Genomic DNA, 21,343 nt, shown 5'->3' on the forward strand with positions numbered 1-21,343 from the left:
TGCACGTTTACAGGAGCAGCTAGCATGTTGGTGTAGGAGTGTTTATTTTCATGACATTATTTTAGTTTTTCTCCTTCTACTCTCCGGCTCGGAGGACTCAAAGTGCACCTGTTTGAGTCCGCTGACCACAAGGAGACTTTCTTTTTCATTTAGTCTTCCTCTCCTCAACAGGAGTTTTTCCTCAACGTGAAAGACATTCTCCGAGCTCCCTGTGACGTCACCGGACAGTTTGAGAAGTGGGAGGCAGCAGAGATGGAGCTCAACGAGAGGTGAGAGGAGAAGCGTCACAAGCCTGGTGTTAATAATCGACTTCGTTTTGAAAGTTTGGTAATAATGCCTTCGTTATGGGGTTGTTAAAGTCCCTTGGAGCTTGTTACCTGGAATGACCTTTTTTTGAAACCTCTCTTATGAGGCATGGCACACACATCTAAACATCTGAAAGCTTCAATAAGGTTTCAGTGTTTCAAGCTTCCTAACAGGATTTTGGTAAAGAGTGCTGATATGACCTTAGTAGTCATTTGTCATTCCATGTCATGTTTTATGACAACTCTGTGTTGCAGGTGTGAGGGAGTACTCAAACAGTGTACCACTTAATCATCTGTTGTGAATGACTGCCCCCTGGTGGCAGCTCCCTGTGTAGACGAGAGGGAAACCCCACTCACATTGGGCTTGTCTATCTAGTTTCTGTGAGAGTAAACCCCGCCCACTCCTCTATTGTCCCTGTCTGTAGTTTCTATGAGAGTAAACCCCGCCCACTCCTCTATTGTCCCTGTCTGTAGTTTCTATGAGAGTAAACCCCGCCCACTCCTCTATTGTCCCTGTCTGTAGTTTCTATGAGAGTAAACCCCGCCCACTCCTCTATTGTCCCTGTCTGTAGTTTCTATGAGAGTAAACCCCGCCCACTCCTCTATTGTCCCTGTCTGTAGTTTCTATGAGAGTAAACCCCGCCCACTCCTCTATTGTCCCTGTCTGTAGTTTCTATGAGAGTAAACCCCGCCCACTCCTCTATTGTCCCTGTCTGTAGTTTCTATGAGAGTAAACCCCGCCCACTCCTCTATTGTCCCTGTCTGTAGTTTCTATGAGAGTAAACCCCGCCCACTCCTCTATTGTCCCTGTCTGTAGTTTCTATGAGAGTAAACCCCGCCCACTCCTCTATTGTCCCTGTCTGTAGTTTCTATGAGAGTAAACCCCGCCCACTCCTCTATTGTCCCTGTCTGTAGTTTCTATGAGAGTAAACCCCGCCCACTCCTCTATTGTCCCTGTCTGTAGTTTCTATGAGAGTAAACCCCGCCCACTCCTCTATTGTCCCTGTCTGTAGTTTCTATGAGAGTAAACCCCGCACACTCCTCTATTGTCCCTGTCTGTAGTTTCTATGAGAGTAAACCCCGCCCACTCCTCTATTGTCCCTGTCTGTAGTTTCTATGAGAGTAAACCCCGCCCACTCCTCTATTGTCCCTGTCTGTAGTTTCTATGAGTAAACCCCGCCCACTCCTCTATTGTCCCTGTCTGTAGTTTCTATGAGAGTAAACCCCGCCCACTCCTCTATTGTCCCTGTCTGTAGTTTCTATGAGAGTAAACCCCGCCCACTCCTCTATTGTCCCTGTCTGTAGTTTCTATGAGAGTAAACCCCGCCCACTCCTCTATTGTCCCTGTCTGTAGTTTCTATGAGAGTAAACCCCGCCCACTCCTCTATTGTCCCTGTCTGTAGTTTCTATGAGAGTAAACCCCGCCCACTCCTCTATTGTCCCTGTCTGTAGTTTCTATGAGAGTAAACCCCGCCCACTCCTCTATTGTCCCTGTCTGTAGTTTCTATGAGAGTAAACCCCGCCCACTCCTCTATTGTCCCTGTCTGTAGTTTCTATGAGAGTAAACCCCGCCCACTCCTCTATTGTCCCTGTCTGTAGTTTCTATGAGAGTAAACCCCGCCCACTCCTCTATTGTCCCTGTCTGTAGTTTCTATGAGAGTAAACCCCGCCCACTCCTCTATTGTCCCTGTCTGTAGTTTCTATGAGAGTAAACCCCGCCCACTCCTCTATTGTCCCTGTCTGTAGTTTCTATGAGAGTAAACCCCGCCCACTCCTCTATTGTCCCTGTCTGTAGTTTCTATGAGAGTAAACCCCGCCCACTCCTCTATTGTCCCTGTCTGTAGTTTCTATGAGAGGAAGGCAGTCGTCCACGAGGCGCTGTGTGACAACATGGACACGCGCAGCACCATGGAGGAGATGAGGGCGCTGGTGACCCAGAGCAACACCTACATAGCCAGTAGGAAGAGCTCCAAGCTGCAGCCCAACCGCATGCTGATGAAGAGCATCGCTCTCTACCTGACTGACATGCTCAAGGTGAGGGAGAGCTTGTGCAGCATACCAGTGGGTGTATTCATTCATTGCACACCGTTGCAAAATGTTTTGCACCATAGCAAAAAATGTTTTGCCACCAAAATGAGTTTCTATTGGACAAATTCAGTTCCTCCCTGTTTCGTTACGTTTGCTTTTGTTTGGTTCCATTTGGTTCCTAGTGAATACACCCCAGTATTACACTCACAAGACCAGAGCTGAAGTGGGCTGTGCCAGATAAACCCATTTTGAATGGCATGACAAAACAACGGTGCCATCACATAAATCTCGTGAATACATTCAGTATTAAAAATGAGACGAGATGTAGAAAGTGAAACCGGGTCACATGATATTTACACCACTATAGCTAAGTGGTATGATAGTAACCTATTCAGTCCTTTTACTTATCAGGAGACCACATCCTTTGTTCTGATGAAATTCTAACCCTGTCTGTGTTGTAGACCTTTGGGGCCATTGAAGGGTCCGAGCCTATTGGATTCCCAGTGGGAGGAGATGGTCACCATGTGGATGTAAGTATTGTCCTGGAGATACCAGGCTGCTTCTTGGCAGTCGAGGTGCTTTCAACATGATATACTGTTGGGATTGGCCACCACCATTTCTCCTCAGTTTGGAGTGGTCTTCTGTCGCTCAGTTGGTTGTGTATGTCGTCTGCAACGCCAGGATAGAGGGTTCGTCTGGGATCGTCTGTCTGTCTGTCTGTCTCTGTCTGTCTGTCTGTGTCACTTTGTATTTTAAAATAAATCATATTATTATGTCCGTGTTCTCGTAGACGTTGTGATTCTGTGGAAGTTTCTAGTCAAGCTAACTGAGGCTGCTTGCAGATGGAGACCACAGTGATGCCCTATCTGAAGGTGCTGTCAGACTTCAGAGAATCTGTTCGCAAAATTGCCAGAGAACAGAATGGTAAATACTTCCTCCCTCCCAAGTTATTCAACAATAATAAGAAGAATTGAACACAGTTGCCTGCTGCTAGAAATGTGAGGCTTGTAGACGTGGTGACTGACTCTGTGTTCTCAGTGACAGAGGTGCTACAGCTGTGTGACGTGGTCCGTAATGACACCTTACCTGAGCTGGGGGTGCGTCTAGAAGACCATGAAGGTACATGCACTGACCACAATATGTACACACACACACTCACTCTATAGATCAGTGAGAACTAGTATTGGCCACAGTGATGACTGGCTGTGTTGTCTTGTCATCGTTAGGCCTTCCCACTGTGGTGAAGCTGGTGGATAAAGAGACCCTGCTGAGGGAGAGGAATGAGAAAAAGAAGATGGAGGACGAGAAGAAGAACAAGAAAGAGGAGGCTGCCAAGAGGAAGCAGGAGCAGGAGGTTAGTAGAACCATAGAGATGGATAGAGGACTCATCTTTGGTGGAATTCCCTCAATGGCACTGTCTTCCGCTAACTGATCTGAGAGCAGTAATACTGATGTTATCAGCCTCATGTCTACATGTAGGTATATTGATGTGTCCCCTCTGCTAACTGATCTGAGAGCAGTAATACTGATGTTATCAGCCTCATGTCTACATGTAGGTATATTGATGTGTCCCCTCTGCTAACTGATCTGAGAGCAGTAATACTGATGTTATCAGCCTCATGTCTACATGTAGGTATATTGATGTGTCCCCTCTGCTAACTGATCTGAGAGCAGTAATACTGATGTTATCAGCCTCATGTCTACATGTAGGTATATTGATGTGTCCCCTCTGCTAACTGATCTGAGAGCAGTAATACTGATGTTATCAGCCTCATGTCTACATATAGGTATATTGATGTGTCCCCTCTGCTAACTGATCTGAGAGCAGTAATACTGATGTTATCAGCCTCATGTCTACATGTAGGTATATTGATGTGTCCCCTCTGCTAACTGATCTGAGAGCAGTAATACTGATGTTATCAGCCTCATGTCTACATGTAGGTATATTGATGTGTCCCCTCTGCTAACTGATCTGAGAGCAGTAATACTGATGTTATCAGCCTCATGTCTACATGTAGGTATATTGATGTGTCCCCTCTGCTAACTGATCTGAGAGCAGTAATACTGATGTTATCAGCCTCATGTCTACATGTAGGTATATTGATGTGTCCCCTCTGCTAACTGATCTGAGAGCAGTAATACTGATGTTATCAGCCTCATGTCTACATGTAGGTATATTGATGTGTCCCCTCTGCTAACTGATCTGAGAGCAGTAATACTGATGTTATCAGCCTCATGTCTACATGTAGGTATATTGATGTGTCCCCTCTGCTAACTGATCTGAGAGCAGTAATACTGATGTTATCAGCCTCATGTCTACATGTAGGTATATTGATGTCTCTGTTCATGGTTGTTTCATCACAGTTGGCCAAACTTGCGAAGATGAAAATCTCCCCGTGCGATATGTTCCGCTCTGAAACCGACAAGTATTCCGGCTTTGATGAAACGGTAAATATACAACAATTGTATACCTCCTTGATATCTTGAGTGGCTACAAGGCTTTATAGAATATCAAGTGTTTTAACAGCCACGTTCTGCTCCAACAGGGTTTCCCCACGCATGATGTGGAGGGGAAGGATCTCAGTAAGGGACAGACCAAGAAGCTGCGGAAACTCTACGAGGCCCAGGAGAAACTGCACCAAGACTATCTCCAGACCAATCAGAATGGCTGCTGAGAGTCCTGGGCCACGTTCAGTTGCCAAACGTTCTCGAATGTTGCAGATAGTTACGCCACTATTGGAGCCAACACGATTCCTTAATCTACAAATCAGAGAAGCATGTTTGTTCTACATAGCATATTTCTATCTGAATGTTCCGAAACGTCCTGCTGAACGCGCCCCCTGGAGGACGCTGCTCCGCCCATAGTGATAGTTCTGTCCTCATTTGTCGTTATTCAGTTCCTCCAATAATGTTTTTGCTAAATCAACAATTCCCTGCATATTATGTGAGGACTTGCAAATTTGACCAATCACTGCACTATTTCAGAATAAAGCAGTCAAAATCATCGCAATATTATCGCATAAAATGTACCCATCACCGCAGTACAAAAAGAGCGCTTGCAATTTCAACCAATCATCTCACATTTACCGCATAATATAGTTCATTCAAGCCACACGACAAAACTTTTCCCTCATGCAGAATTACAGCAGCAAAATAAAGCTTATTTTTTTCTCTCAGCAAATTCCACAAAAGAAATCACTGTGAATTCCTGGAGGGCCTGACTATTGGTGATGCTGAGGCCAGAGAGACCCTGGGTGTGTTTCAGTAGTCTAAGGAATGATCTCCTCGTCTTTATGTTAGCCTCTTATCCTGAGTTGACAAGTCAGGACGGTGGAGGGTTATTTTCTTTCTCCTCTCCACCTCTTTCACATTAGAGCAGGTGAAGGGTGAGGAGATGAAACCACATTAGACTATTGAGGTGCAGCCACTCTCCCAGTGTTTTTAAGACCTTGGGACAAAACCTGGGCTCCTTTGCACTGCACTCCATGGGGTCACTTTAAAGGGTTGGTTCAATCAAAATCAGTAATTGATACATTTAGTTTGTTTTTGTGATTGACTGCAACTACGGTTCGGATTCAGTTACTTTCCTACAGCAACGACCTGCTAAGATTGGTATTGATAACCTGTTTCACTTGTTTTAGCTTTAACTAAATTACGTGCCAAAATGAACTCTGCGTAAAACCACGCCTGGGGGTGATCGATAGCGATGCTAAAGTGTGTCTGTGGTTGCTTTAGCAAAGTAATAATAACCTACTATCTGTAGTTGTAGACACTCCCTGGCCCGACAACAACTTGCAAGCTGAAAAAATGATGACATTCAGGTGAACTATCCCTGTAGGCAACAGTTTGTCTATTGAAAGGGAAAATTAGTCCTCTGAAAGCCTTTGTTGGCCCAGGCTTCCATGTGCTGTAGATTGACTAGTCACACAATGATAGTTTTAGCTCTCCACTGCAGTGCTATTCAGTGCTGTTATTGGTTGGCAGTGTCAGACAGCCGTCCATTTCCCTCTCTCCATCATGACTGCATATCATTCCTTTTTTTATTATGACAGAGGACAGTGAAGTTGAATTAATGCACGATTGCAATGCAGAGATGATTACAGAAACATGTGTTACAGAGGCTTGGGATTTTGGTCTTTTACATGACAAAATAACATGGTTTGAGCAGGTGTTAGGCATGTTGCAACGATAGCAGAGGGATGAGAAATCTTTTATAGGAATATGGAATGTGTGAGACCTTGAAATAAACATTTTTTAAAAAGATTTTAAACCAACCATTTATTTTGTATCTTCAGTTTTTGAAATGGTTGAGCAAATATTAAGTTGAGATTCTGTAGAGCTAACACAACTACAGCAGTGATCGTCTACTAGTTACTAATAGATTGGGTTTATTGCCACACACACACACACACACCTTCTGTTTGACAGAAACACAAAAATCACATCTGCAGAATCAACAAAGGATGTTATATGTAAGTAGCATCTCCAGTAAACAACTGTTCTTCTGAACATTCCTGTTTATTGAATATCAAATCACAAGTACAATATTCAGATATACTGTATATTTAAAAAAATGTAAGACTAAGCTGTCGGCAATATACACTGAACAAAAATAAACGCAACACTAAGTGATGCTCCCATGTTTCATCAGCTAAAATTAAAGATCCCAGAGATGTTCCATATGCACAAAAAGCTTATTTCTCAAATGTTGTGTACAAATTTGTTTACGTCCCTGTTAATGAGCATTTCTCCTTTGCCAAGATAATCCATACACCTGACAGGTGTGACATCATGAAGCTGATTAAACGGCATGATCATTACAAAGGTGTACCTTGTGCTGGGGACAATAAAAGGCCACTCAAATGTGCAGTTTTTTTTTACATAACAAAATACCACAGATGTCTCAAGTTTTGAGGAAGTGTGCAATTGGCATGTGACTACAGGAATGTCCACCAGAGCTGTTGCCAGAGAATTGAATGTTCATTTCTCTACCATAAGCCGCCTCAATGTCGTTTTAGAGAATTTGTCAGTACATCCAACCGGCCTCACAACCGCAGACCATGTGTATGGCGGCGTGTGTGTGAGCGATTTGCTGACGTGAACAGAGTGCCCCGTGGTGCTATGGTATGGGCAGGCATAAGTTACGGACAATGAACACAATTGCATTTTATCGATGGTAATTTGAATGCACAAAGATGCCTGTAATGAGATCCTGAGGCCCATTGTCATGCCATTCATTCACCGCCATCACCTCATGTTTCAGCATGATAATGCACAGCCCCATGTTGCAAGGATCTGTACACAATTCCTGGAAGCTGAAATTGTCCCAGTTCTTCCCTGGCCTGCATACTCACCAGACATGTCACCCATTGAGCATGTTTGGGATGCTCTGGATCGACGTGTACGACAGTGTTCCAGTTCCCAGCCAATATCCAGAAACTTCACACAGCCATTGATGAGGTGTGGGACAACATTCCACAGGCCACAATCAGCATGAGGCAAATGATGGTCACACCAGATACTGACTGGTTTTCTGATCCACGTCCCTACCTTTTTTTAAAGGCATCTTTGACCAAGAGATGCATATCTGTATTCCTAGTCATGTGAAATCCATTGATTAGTGCCTAATGAATATATTTCAATCAACTGATTTCCTTATATGAACTAAGTAAGTAAAATCTAGGAAATTGTTGCATGTTGCATTTTATATTTTTGTCCATTATAGAAATCTAATTAAATTCTCTGATAATATAAAATTATATTTAGGTCACTTTTAAAATGCCCTATGTATTTAACTCTGTGGAATGTCATTCTCTGTGCTCATCTTTGCTGTTGACCATGTTTCTAAGCATAAACACAAACACGACCATGTTCACGACAAACTGGATGAACCCAAAAGAAGCCACTCCGTAGTTGTGATACAAGAAGCCTCCAATCGTGGGGCCGATGGTGCGGAGTAGAGACTGCACAGAGGCACACAGCCCCAGCATCGTGCCTGCAGAAGAGTGAAGAGAACCAATCAGAAAAATGTCCAGAACAGGCAGAAGTTGCACTTCAATGCTAAACTGTTTCTTTCAGAATGTTACGACAACACCAAGTGTGATTCTTTCTCTGAAGTGTTTTTGTTTTGTTATGTTAGCCAATGATTTACTGTTTAACTGATGCCCCCCTTCACATTTCTCAACATATGTGTTTGAAACGCTTAATTGTCTCACCGGTATCGGAGGAAGGCACAGTCTTTGTCAGCATGCTGTCAGTGATGACGTTGAACACGCTGAGAGAGAACATCATGGGGAGAACGATGAAGCAGAACTGGAACACGTTAGCCATGAAGACCTGCCAAGGAGAGAACGAAACGTTAACCTTTAAGATCAAAGGTTTTACAAAAGGGTCATATTCATTAGGCACCAAACGGAAATAAAACGACTGAAACGAGGAGGGATTGAAACTGTCCAAGTGCTTTTTTCACTTTTTTTTTTTTTGCTGAACATTTTGCTACGGTGAATATATACAACCCTGCATTTATCACAAGATGAAATGAATCCTCTGTACCTGAGCCAGGCCCACCAGACTTGACATGCCGATGGAGAGGAGAAGCAGTGAGTTCTCAGAGTACTTTGAGGTCAGCCGGCCAATCACTCCCCCTTGGATTACCTGGAAAAATTTGACCAAAAAAGTTCATTTCTCACCAAGGTGCTCTATTAAATCCTGTTCCCACGGGGGTGGGGATTTGATATCCTGGAGATTTCAGGAGAATTTAGCCATCTAAACTTTTAATTACTGTAAATACATTGTGTTGTCCTAACCAGGAATGTAGTGGTCAAATAACATGGTGAACACTGATAGCCAGTCGAGCTGACGCGCAAACAACGTCATCGCTAATTTAGCTTCACAGGTGCAAAATACCACAAAATAAAAAGAGGCTAGGGCCACAATGAGCGTATAAAAGAAACAAACTAACACTCATACTTGTCTTTTCCTACTAACACTAACAGCTGATGAACTACTTTACTAAGGAAAAATGTACTTACTATGACTGAGCTAGGTGGGACAACCACATATATATTAAGATGACTGCACTAACTGTAAGTCACTCTGGATAAGAGCGTCTGCTAAATGACTAAATATAATGTGTCTCTGGATAAGAGTGTCTGCTAAATGACTAAATATAATGTGTCTCTGGATAAGAGCGTCTGCTAAATGACTAACATGTAAGTCTCTCTGGATAAGAGCGTCTGCTAAATGACTAACATGTAAGTCTCTCTGGATAAGAGTGTCTGCTAAATGACTAAATATAATGGAAGTGTCTCTGGATAAGAGCGTCTGCTAAATGACTAAATATAATGTGTCTCTGGATAAGAGTGTCTGCTAAATGACTAAATATAATGTGTCTCTGGATAAGAGCGTCTGCTAAATGACTAAATATAATGTGTCTCTGGATAAGAGTGTCTGCTAAATGACTAAATATAATGGAAGTGTCCCTGATAAGAGTGTCTGCTAAATGACTAAATATAATGTGTCTCTGGATAAGAGTGTCTGCTAAATGACTAAATATAATGTGTCTCTGGATAAGAGTGTCTGCTAAATGACTAAATATAATGTGTCTCTGGATAAGAGTGTCTGCTAAATGACTAAATATAATGGAAGTGTCTCTGGATAAGAGTGTCTGTTAAATGACTAAATATAATGGAAGTGTCTCTGGATAAGAGTGTCTGCTAAATGACTAAATATAATGTGTCTCTGGATAAGAGTGTCTGTTAAATGACTAAATATAATGTGTCTCTGGATAAGAGTGTCTGTTAAATGACTAAATATAATGTGTCTCTGGATAAGAGTGTCTGCTAAATGACTAAATATAATGTGTCTCTGGATAAGAGTGTCTGCTAAATGACTAAATATAATGTGTCTCTGGATAAGAGTGTCTGCTAAATGACTAAATATAATGTGTCTCTGGATAAGAGCGTCTGTTAAATGACTAAATATAATGTGTCTCTGGATAAGAGTGTCTGTTAAATGACTAAATATAATGTGTCTCTGGATAAGAGTGTCTGTTAAATGACTAAATATAATGTGTCTCTGGATAAGAGCGTCTGCTAAATGACTAAATATAATGTGTCTCTGGATAAGAGTGTCTGCTAAATGACTAAATATAATGGAAGTGTCTCTGGATAAGAGTGTCTGCTAAATGACTAAATATAATGGAAGTGTCTCTGGATAAGAGTGTCTGCTAAATGACTAAATATAATGTGTCTCTGGATAAGAGCGTCTGCTAAATGACTAAATATAATGTGTCTCTGGATAAGAGCGTCTGTTAAATGACTAAATATAATGTGTCTCTGGATAAGAGCGTCTGTTAAATGACTAAATATAATGTGTCTCTGGATAAGAGTGTCTGTTAAATGACTAAATATAATGTGTCTCTGGATAAGAGTGTCTGCTAAATGACTAAATATAATGTGTCTCTGGATAAGAGCGTCTGTTAAATGACTAAATATAATGTGTCTCTGGATAAGAGTGTCTGCTAAATGACTAAATATAATGGAAGTGTCCCTGATAAGAGTGTCTGCTAAATGACTAAATATAATGTGTCTCTGGATAAGAGTGTCTGCTAAATGACTAAATATAATGTGTCTCTGGATAAGAGTGTCTGCTAAATGACTAAATATAATGTGTCTCTGGATAAGAGTGTCTGCTAAATGACTAAATATAATGGAAGTGTCTCTGGATAAGAGTGTCTGCTAAAGGACTAAATATAATGTGTCTCTGGATAAGAGCGTCTGTTAAATGACTAAATATAATGTGTCTCTGGATAAGAGTGTCTGTTAAATGACTAAATATAATGTGTCTCTGGATAAGAGTGTCTGTTAAATGACTAAATATAATGGAAGTGTCTCTGGATAAGAGTGTCTGCTAAATGACTAAATATAATGTGTCTCTGGATAAGAGCGTCTGTTAAATGACTAACATGTAAGTCTCTCTGGATAAGAGTGTCTGCTAAATGACTAACATGTAAGTCTCTGGATAAGAGTGTCTGCTAAATGACTAACATGTAAGTCTCTCTGGATAAGAGTGTCTGCTAAATGACTAACATGTACGTCTCTCTGGATAAGAGTGTCTGCTAAATGACTAACATGTAAGTCTCTCTGGATAAGAGTGTCTGCTAAATGACTAACATGTAAGTCTCTCTGGATAAGAGTTTCTGCTAAATGACTAACATGTAAGTCTCTCTGGATAAGAGAGTCTGCTAAATGACTAACATGTAAGTCTCTCTGGATAAGAGTGTCTGCTAAATGACTAAATATAATGTGTCTCTGGATAAGAGTGTCTGTTAAATGACTAAATATAATGTGTCTCTGGATAAGAGCGTCTGTTAAATGACTAAATATAATGTGTCTCTGGATAAGAGTGTCTGCTAAATGACTAAATATAATGTGTCTCTGGATAAGAGTGTCTGCTAAATGACTAAATATAATGGAAGTGTCCCTGATAAGAGTGTCTGCTAAATGACTAAATATAATGTGTCTCTGGATAAGAGTGTCTGCTAAATGACTAAATATAATGTGTCTCTGGATAAGAGTGTCTGCTAAATGACTAAATATAATGTGTCTCTGGATAAGAGTGTCTGTTAAATGACTAAATATAATGTGTCTCTGGATAAGAGTGTCTGTTAAATGACTAAATATAATGTGTCTCTGGATAAGAGTGTCTGTTAAATGACTAAATATAATGGAAGTGTCTCTGGATAAGAGTGTCTGCTAAATGACTAACATGTAAGTCTCTCTGGATAAGAGTGTCTGCTAAATGACTAACATGTAAGTCTCTCTGGATAAGAGTGTCTGCTAAATGACTAACATGTAAGTCTCTCTGGATAAGAGTGTCTGCTAAATGACTAACGTACGTCTCTCTGGATAAGAGTGTCTGCTAAATGACTAACATGTAAGTCTCTCTGGATAAGAGTGTCTGCTAAATGACTAACATGTAAGTCTCTCTGGATAAGAGTGTCTGCTAAATGACTAACATGTAAGTCTCTCTGGATAAGAGTGTCTGCTAAATGACTAACATGTAAGTCTCTCTGGATAAGAGTGTCTGCTAAATGACTAAATGTAATGTGTCTCTGGATAAGAGCGTCTGCTAAATGACTAAATGTATATGTCGTAAGCATCCTTGCTCCATACCATTGACACGATCCCAAAGTAGGCCATAAGGTAGCCATTCTGCTCTGGCGCCAGCTGGAAGAAGTTCATGGCGATAACAGAAAACATGACCTGAAAGATACCTGACACAGAATCCCTTGAGGTTGTTAAAAAGGACTCCATGCAAACACAGGCAGAAACACTAAAAACACAATAACCTGTAAAAACAAATATAGATTATATATAGAAATAAAAAGGTCATTAAACACTGAACATTGGTTGAGATGGGTGTTGTAGTTTTTATTAAGATTGTTAAATGCTGAACATTGGTTGAGATGGGTGTTGTAGTTTTTATTAAGATTGTTAAATGCTGAACATTGGTTGAGATGGGTGTTGTAGTTTTTATTAAGATTGTTAAACGCTGAACATTGGTTTGCGTTAAGTGTGCATAAATGCTATTCTCCAAATAAAATCTGTAGGTAAACTGTGTTACGTGCTTTTACCCTTTCACTACATCACTAATTCCACTTCTACAGCAACACATTCCTGCTAAGAGTTTAGTTCTCCCTCAGATGAGTCTAAACTAAGACATCCTCATAGGTGGAGAATAAACAACTCTTATAGGTAACAGTGGAAGACACCCACCTGATGGCAGACCTGAGATGATCTTGACCGTGAAGGTTTTGGCCACACCAGGGAACTTCATCAGTCTGGTGATCTCACCCAGGTCAAAGACTGACTTGGCATTGCTCTTCTCTGCAGGACCAGGAAAATATGTCACAAGCAACTCACATATGAAGTCACGTGTCAAATACCACACATCATGGATGTCCCCACTTCACACAGGCCACAGTAAGTGTCAGATAAAACACAAATGTTATTTTTTGCACCACACGCACACACAAACCCTTTAGAGAGTGAATAGTGTGTTGTGAGGTAGGTGTAGAGTCTTACTGTCTGTGTTGTCCTGTGGAGCTTGTATCTTAGTGTGTTTAGGGATAAACGTCCAAACCAACAGGAAGCTGATGAAGCTCCCTCCAGCAGCTACACAAGCAGCAAATGTCTCCCTTGAAAAGCCAGAGCAGGGATGTCACACGGCTAAATTCCAGCTCTCGGATTGGACTAGAATCGGATTCCAGCTCTTGGATTGGACTAGAATCGGTGAGCATTGAGGTGCTTCACTCACCCATAGCGTGTGCTGAGTGTACCACCCAAGGTGGAGCCGGCAACCATGCCAATGCCAAAACATAGGCCCAGCTTGCCAAGGGCATCTGCCCGCTTGTCAGGTTCTGTCAGGTCAGTCACTACCATCTGGGCTCCTGGTGAGAGGCAGAGAGAGGAGCACAACAAGTCAGACTTATCCTGGGGAGAGGAGGAGAGAGGAGCACAACAAGTCAGACTTATACACATAGATCCTAGTAGAGGAGGTCCTATAGGATCTGTTAGAGAGCTGTCTAGTACAGTAGGTCCTATAGGATCTGTTAGAGAGCTGTCTAGTACAGTAGGTCCTATAGGATCTGTTAGAGAGCTGTCTAGTACAGTAGGTCCTATAGGATCTGTTAGAGAGCTGTCAAGTACAGTAGGTCCTATAGGATCTGTTAGAGAGCTGTCTAGTACAGTAGGTCCTATAGGATCTGTTAGAGAGCTGTCTAGTACAGTAGGTCCTATAGGATCTGTTAGAGAGCTGTCTAGTACAGTAGGTCCTATAGGATCTGTTAGAGCTGTCTAGTACAATAGATCCTATAGGATCTGTTAGAGAGCTGTCTAGTACAATAGATCCTATAGGATCTGTTAGAGAGCTGTCTAGTACAGTAGGTCCTATAGGATCTGTTAGAGGGCTGTCTAGTACAGTAGGTCCTATAGGATCTGTTAGAGGGCTGTCTAGTACAGTAGGTCCTATAGGATCTGTTAGAGAGCTGTCTAGTCCAGTAGGTCCTATAGGATCTGTTAGAGAGCTGTCTAGTACAATAGGTCCTATAGGATCTGTTAGAGGGCTGTCTAGTACAGTAGGTCCTATAGGATCTGTTAGAGAGCTGTCTAGTCCAGTAGGTCCTATAGGATCTGTTAGAGAGCTGTCTAGTACAGTAGGTCCTATAGGATCTGTTAGAGGGCTGTCTAGTACAGTAGGTCCTATAGGATCTGTTAGAGAGCTGTCTAGTACAGTAGGTCCTATAGGATCTGTTAGAAAGCTGTCTAGTACAATAGATCCTATAGGATCTGTTAGAAAGCTGTCTAGTCCAGTAGGTCCTATAGGATCTGTTAGAGAGCTGTCTAGTACAGTAGGTCCTATAGGATCTGTTAGAAAGCTGTCTAGTACAATAGATCCTATAGGATCTGTTAGAGAGCTGTCTAGTACAGTAGGTCCTAGGCAAGGTACATATGCTGGGGACTTATCTGGGAGTTTGAGTATGAAGGGAACAACAGTTAGTATATTTGTCTCTAACTGTGATTGTGTAATTGCTGCTGATCATGTCATGCAGGGCTCCCTTGAAAAAGAGACCTTGGTCTCAATGGGACTCCCTGCTAAAATAAAGGTTAAATAAACAATAGGCAGTGTAGCACTTACCAGGCAAGCCATGCATCAAGACAGCGGGGAGTTTGTGGATGAAGAGCATGAGAGGACTGTCAGCTATCGCTAGTAACCCATAGTAGACTATAGAGGCAGCGCAGGATAGACACATTGCTGCCCTGGCCCCAAAAAGGTCTGCAAACCTACCGACAACAGAAAAATAACACTGATCTATATTGACATTTGCCTACATATGGCCACCAACACATAACAGCTGTGATCTTGTGTCTGGATTCAGGTCTGATAAGCCCTCTATGTATGGTTCGTTGCCCTAAGTCATTGAACCATAACTCAATTAGATTTAAGTGACAGCACTTTAAAGCTCAATTTGCCAGCAGCAGATTGTGCGTCTTTGACCAGGGTTGGAGAATAAAGATACAGACTGTGGTTATGTAACAGATTATGTATTTCATTCAACAGAGTTTTGCTCACCTGCCAAATATCGGGCCTCCCAACAATTGGATGACACCAACCATGGTTTGCAAATAGCCAATCCATAGGGTGTCAAATCCCAGCTTCTTCGCCAAATACTGAATGGTGAGAGGTCAAACTTAAATTCATATACATATTTGTATTATTATAATAATTAATCAGTGGTAACCCGTCATTCAGGGCTGTTTTGAGCTCCATATTTTTTGCAAAATATAATAATAAAAAAATATATATATTTTATTTTTTGGGCCTTGCCTGTTTTGCATGTTATTTTGGCATTAATACGTGTAACATATCAGTTTGCAAACAATGTGAAAAAAATATATATTATTGAGTTAATAAAGCCGCATACAAACATGGTCTCTTTTTTGCTTTCTTGAGTAAGACAGCTCCAAAATGCAGGTGTTTCAGCCTAGCTGAGTGCTTTCTGTGGTGGTGGGGCAGCCAGTGGAAAATACAGAGCGTTGAGCCGTGATTGCCGCAAATTCAACAATGAGTTGTTTGGAAGGAATCAGTGGCTAACTGCAAGCATTGCAAAGCAATCATGAGCCTGCTATTCAGTGCAGTGGCTGTGTGGTCCCAAGTTTAAGATTAAGGGTCTCTTTTCCTAGTTTAAAATGATTGCTTCAATCCGTCCTAGCTCGCTCATTAATGTCTTCATCGAAATTACGGATTGCCTCTTATCCGCTGGTCGTCCCCTTATGACATAGTTTGTACATCTCAATTGTCAGTAGAAACCACATTTGTTTAAGCAAGTCAGCCTGGATTTTCCAGGGAGACGTCAGCTATGCTTTTTTAAAGGCAGTAAATGAGGCTGAATGAACTGTTTCACTGCCAGACAAGGCTCCGCTGATAGGCAGGTGCAGCAGTGGTAAGGTGTTGGGACTGCTGTTGGGACTCTGCTGTTGGGACTCTGCTGTTTGGACTCTGCTGTTTGGACTCTGCTGTTGGGACAGCTTTCTGTTGGCCCTAACAGTTTATGGGCATCGTTTGTCACCGTTATAGTGCAATTAATGTATTGTTTAGTGTTGTGTAGTGGCTTTGCTGGCATGCAAGCAACATTCTTTTTTTTGTCCCCACCAAGATTTACATCATAAAATCGCCACTGTAATTAATTCATATTAGATTGTCATAGATATACTGCTTTCAAAGCGCATAGTCACAATCCTCTATCAAAAACGATGGTGACCTCAAGAAGGCCCCGGTAAGGCCATTGTCTATATATTTTTAGGTGTAGGCCTATGTCAAATATGTCAACAATCCCAAGGCCATTTATAACTGTTCAAACCTATTAGCAAATGGCAAATATTTACAATACATTTGAATAACAGCAAATGAATGCATAGCACACGTAGCCTACTTTTTGTAGCCATTCTGATATCGAAAGTATTGAAATAAATTGCATTGTTTTCTTTCTCATCTCTATCAATATAGGCTAATCATATAACAACAAAAACAACCACTTTTGTAACGTGGGTACTAGAATAGAATATACATTAAAACACAAATACTTACAGGAGTGATGGAAAACTGTAAAAACATCCATGTGATATCCAGGACAGCTATGAGGTAAGTAACGTAAATTACTCTCTGCATCTTTGAGCCTGTATGTACATCGGTAACGGCGGTGGGTGAGTCTGATTTAACTCGTGACATTCTTACTGTAACGTTAAACCTAAACCCAATTCGGTCCACCGTCTTGAATACAATAGCCTCCTGGAAAACCTGGAACACGGATAAATAAATGATGAAATAACAAACAACGGCATAAGACAATATAATGCCGACACTGTGGCTGTCAAGTATTGAGATTAAATGCACTTACCTTTGTTTATCTGAAGACGAATTTCTTATAAATGCATAATAGATCCGTCAAAAGTGTTCCTGCCGTTACTACCAATGCAGATGTTGATTTCACTATGAGCGCCCCACCGGAAAAGAAAGGTGACGCTCAAACTCCATCGTTCATTCAATAAAGCAATTCCTAAGGATTAACTTTAGGAATGATTTCTCACGCATAATATTTCCCTATGTTCTTGTACTTTGATCTTTAGAGGATGTAATATGTTTGCCGGCAGCACAAAAACGGAACTTCCTGTTGTCAGGCTTCAAAATAAAAGCTCTCGTGAACTCATGCTGTTGTGCCCTTGAGCAAGGCACTTAACCTTTTAAATGCTCCAGGGGCGCTGACCCTGTGCTATTCCTCCAAACTCCCTGTGTGTGTGTGTGTGTGTGTGTGTGTGTGTGTGTGTGTGTGTGTGTGTGTGTGTGTGTGTGTGTGTGTGTGTGTGAGAAAGTGGTGGGATATAGGATAAAGACCATAGATAATAGACCTTCCTATTCATGATGAACTCATTGAAATTCAATGAATTGCCATATTGTTCAACTATATTCAATTCTTCAAATAACACGTTTTTTCAGTAGGTGACCTTGCTCTGTATTTTTTATTAATTTGTTAATTTTCCTCTAGTTTCAGTAGTGGACTTTTATTCTGACTTCTCAACCAGAAGTTCATTGGTGAAACCCAGCGAACCCACCCATTGGTGAAACCCAGCTAACCCACCCATTGGTGAAACATAGCTAACCCACACACCCATTGGTGAAACCCAGCTAACCCACCCATTGGTGAAACATAGCTAACCCAACCCATTGGTGAAACCCAGCTAACCCAACCCATTGGTGAAACCCAGCTAACCCACCCATTGGTGAAACCCAGCTAACCCACCCATTGGTGAAACCCAGCTAACCCACCCATTGGTGAAACCCAGCTAACCCACCCATTGGTGAAACCCAGCTAACCCACCCATTGGTGAAACACAGCTAACTCGTCACATGAGAGTCCTCCCACTTTACACAACCGCAAGTGACGTGACTACTAAATCTCAGTTTCCTATTAGGTCGTCATATACCGGTAGGCTTACATGTGACAAGTGTTGAGTTGGTTAAAGTTCATCATTGTTGAGAATGACTATGTTCATATTCAATGGCGACTCGTCATTCAGGACAGGTGGGGCAGAGCCTCACCTGTTTTGAGCCCCACATTTTTAGCAAAAAATTTATATTGTTATTGTTATGTTATTTTGGCATTAATACGTGGCACATATCAGTTTGCAAACAATGTAAACAAATATATATATATTTGAGTTAATAAAGCCGCATACAAACATAGTCTCTTTTTAGTTTTCTTGAGTAAGGGAGCTCCAAAATGCAGGTGTTACTGCCTAGCTCAGTGCTTTCTGTGGTGGTGGGGCAAGCCAGCAGAAAATAGCTGGTGTTGTACCGTGATTGTATCAGTGCTCTGTCACTCATGGGGACACTATGTCACCGCCAAGTCTAAGGGTAGAGCTCAGAAATTCAAGCCCCTTGGGTGCTGCCATAGAGTTACATTAGAAGTGCCCATCCAAGAAGCCTCAAGGTCATTGGCCACAGATAAAATGTCAAATTACATTATATCAACAGTAGCTTTGATTCGATTGATCATGTCAACATCATAATGTCAAAATCTTAGCTAGATGATGACATCATGAATCAAGTTCACAATCTACTGGCAAATCATTTTTAATCCTTGTCATATGAAGAGAAACGTTTGACCCAAACCCGAAACGTTTGACCCAAGTTAAACAATTTAAAGGCAGTGCTACCAAATACTAATTGAGTGTATGTAAACTTCTGACCCACCGGGAATGTGATGAAAGAAATATAAGCTGAAATAAATCATTCTCTCTACTATTATTCTGCCATTTCACATTCTTAAAATAAAGTGGTGATCCTAACTGACCTAAGACAGGGAATTTTCAATAGGATTAAATGTCAGGAATTGTGAAAAATGGAGTTAAAATGTATTTGGCTAAGGTGTATGTAAACTTCCGACTTCAACTGTATGTATACTGTAGCTAAGAAAGTAATGCTATGTGTATGTTGTGTAGTAAGCTGTTAGTAGCCTATGTGCCTCACCCTAATAATTTGGTCTATTTTCACCTCTTAATTTCTCAATTGTTATATTGACCATGTCCGTCCTAGCTCGCTCATTAATGTCTTAATCGAAATTACGGATTGCCTCTTATCTGCTTGTCGTTCCTTTATGACATAGTTTGTACATCTCAATTGTCAGTTGAAACCACATTTGTTTAAGCAAGTCAGCCATATCAGCTATGTTTTTTTAAAGGCAGTAAATGAGGCTGAATGAACTGTTTCGCTGCCAGACAAGGCTCCGCTGATAGCCAGTTCTGGCAGTGGTAAGGTGTTGGGACTGCTGTTGGGACTCTGCTGTTGGGACAGATTTATGTAGGCCCTAACAGTTTGTGGGCACCGTTTGCCACTGTTATAGTGCAATTAATGTATTGTTTAGTGTTGTGTTGTGTAGTGGCTATGCAGGTATGCATCCCACTTTTTTTTTTGCCACACCAAAATGTACATGCTAAAATCGCCACTGTTCGTATTGTAGGCTAAGTTAACGATATTGCTTCTTCCCAACATGGTTACTCTGACAATCTAACAAAAACCGCTCAGGATATACAACCTCAGTCAGTAAAGATTTTCTAAATGTATTCTGTCACAACAAAACATGCTCTGCTATAAAAGGGAACATTGATTTACTTCTGTGAATTGTTACCGGGGTCCTGGGCCGGGTGTAAAGGTCTGCTGGTCTGTCAGGATGTGTGTGGGGACGAGCTAGACCAGGGATGGGGGTCACAAAAAAATCTGAACTCATCATGAGGAGCGCAATGTCTCGCGGGTCTGTATACCCAAATCCATACCCACATGCAGTCAGAGCCTTTTGGGGGCCTCACTAAATACCAACCATTTAAATCAGTTGATGTTGATACAGCAAAACATAACCTATTTTATCAGCTTTATTAGAATTAAGACATAAGGCTAACATATATACGACATGTTACTTCCACACTCTCTTAATGACTTGAAGCCCACCTGGGAGCAGTGGTGTAAAGTACTTAAGTAAAAATACTTTAAAGTACTACTTAAGTAGTTTTTGGGGGTATCTGTAACTTACTATTTATATTCTTGACAACTTTTACTTTTACTTCACTACATTACTAAAGAAAATATTAAACTTTCCACTCCATACATTTTCCCTGACAACCCAAAGTCCGTGTTACATTTTTAATGTTTAGCAGGACAGGAAAATTGTGAAATTCACACACTTATCAAAATACTGCCTATGGTCTGGCGGACTCACTAAACACAAATGCATCTCTTATAAATAATGTCTGAGTGTTGGAGTGTGCCCCCGGCTATCCGTACATTTTAAAAACAATAAAATGGTGCCATCTGCTTTGCCAAATGGTGCCATAAGGAATTTGAAATTATTTATACTTTTACTTCTACTTTTGATACTTAAGTATATTTGAGCAATTACATGTACTTTTGATACTTAAGTATATTTAAAACAAATACTTTTAGACTTTTACTCAAGTAGTATTTTACTGGGTGACTTTCACCTTTACTTGAGTAACTTCCTATTAACGTATCTATACTTTTACTCAAGTATGACAATTGGGTACTTTTTCCAAGACTGCCTGGGAGGAACGTTTCTAGGGCTCCAAATAGACATGGGAATTGTAGCATAAGCCAAAATGTCAGACTTCTGAAAATAACTTCCCATCATTCAATTTTAAATTCCATGAGACCACAGCCGGTCTTTAATATACCCCTGTGCCTGTCTCTTTTGTCTTCAGCACATGAGTAGATCACCTTTGTCAAGATGTTGACCTATGTTGATCACCAACTTTCAGTGTGTTGCATTATGTGTATACAAATATTACCAAATTGCACCTACATGTGGACTGCATGAACTTTACAAAAATAATATGATCAAAGGTCATGCCGTTTTTATTTATGAAGTTGCTTCTCACCAA

The 21,343-nt window shown here is 41.1% G+C and overlaps 2 protein-coding genes across 4 annotated transcripts in view; one reads left to right on the forward strand and one right to left on the reverse strand.

The window, feature by feature from the left end:
• The window catches only part of cars1 (cysteinyl-tRNA synthetase 1), a 31,339-nt gene extending 24,743 nt beyond the window's left edge, over positions 1-6,596 (forward strand). For all 3 annotated transcript variants that reach the window (XM_045708588.2, XM_045708587.2, XM_045708586.2), the window contains 8 exons: positions 172-269; positions 2,150-2,339; positions 2,795-2,863; positions 3,176-3,257; positions 3,372-3,452; positions 3,560-3,687; positions 4,698-4,781; positions 4,880-6,596. In XM_045708588.2, the coding sequence (XP_045564544.1) occupies positions 172-269; positions 2,150-2,339; positions 2,795-2,863; positions 3,176-3,257; positions 3,372-3,452; positions 3,560-3,687; positions 4,698-4,781; positions 4,880-5,008 (861 nt within the window). In that variant the 3' untranslated portion in view covers positions 5,009-6,596. The remainder of the gene's footprint in view (positions 1-171; positions 270-2,149; positions 2,340-2,794; positions 2,864-3,175; positions 3,258-3,371; positions 3,453-3,559; positions 3,688-4,697; positions 4,782-4,879) is intronic.
• Positions 6,597-6,832: 236 nt separating this feature from the next.
• Positions 6,833-17,562, reverse strand: LOC106587911 (solute carrier family 22 member 18). The gene is made up of 11 exons (XM_014176570.3): positions 17,293-17,562; positions 16,983-17,192; positions 15,468-15,565; positions 15,033-15,178; positions 13,653-13,785; positions 13,421-13,533; positions 13,112-13,222; positions 12,509-12,609; positions 8,886-8,987; positions 8,549-8,669; positions 6,833-8,328 (listed from the first exon to the last, which is right to left on the reverse strand). Exons 2-11 carry the CDS (start codon positions 17,121-17,123, stop codon positions 8,141-8,143), a joined length of 1,254 nt encoding a protein of 417 aa, XP_014032045.2. The 5' UTR covers positions 17,124-17,192; positions 17,293-17,562; the 3' UTR covers positions 6,833-8,140.
• Positions 17,563-21,343: the final 3,781 nt, after the last annotated feature.

The sequence above is a fragment of the Salmo salar genome, chromosome 26, assembly GCF_965601325.2.
Source record: "Salmo salar chromosome 26, fSalSal1, whole genome shotgun sequence".
In the NCBI taxonomy this organism is placed as follows: Eukaryota; Metazoa; Chordata; class Actinopteri; order Salmoniformes; family Salmonidae; genus Salmo; species Salmo salar.

Coding starts and splice junctions, on each gene's coding strand:
- LOC106587911 (XM_014176570.3), bottom strand. CDS start 17,123: ATGTCACGAGTTAAATCAGACTCACCCACCGCCGTTACCGATGTACAT. Junction 13,223..13,420: donor TCCACAGGACAACACAGACA/GTAAGACTCTAC, acceptor CTGGTCCTGCAG/AGAAGAGCAATGCCAAGTCA. Junction 8,670..8,885: donor GTCTGGTGGGCCTGGCTCAG/GTACAGAGGATT, acceptor TCTCCTTGGCAG/GTCTTCATGGCTAACGTGTT.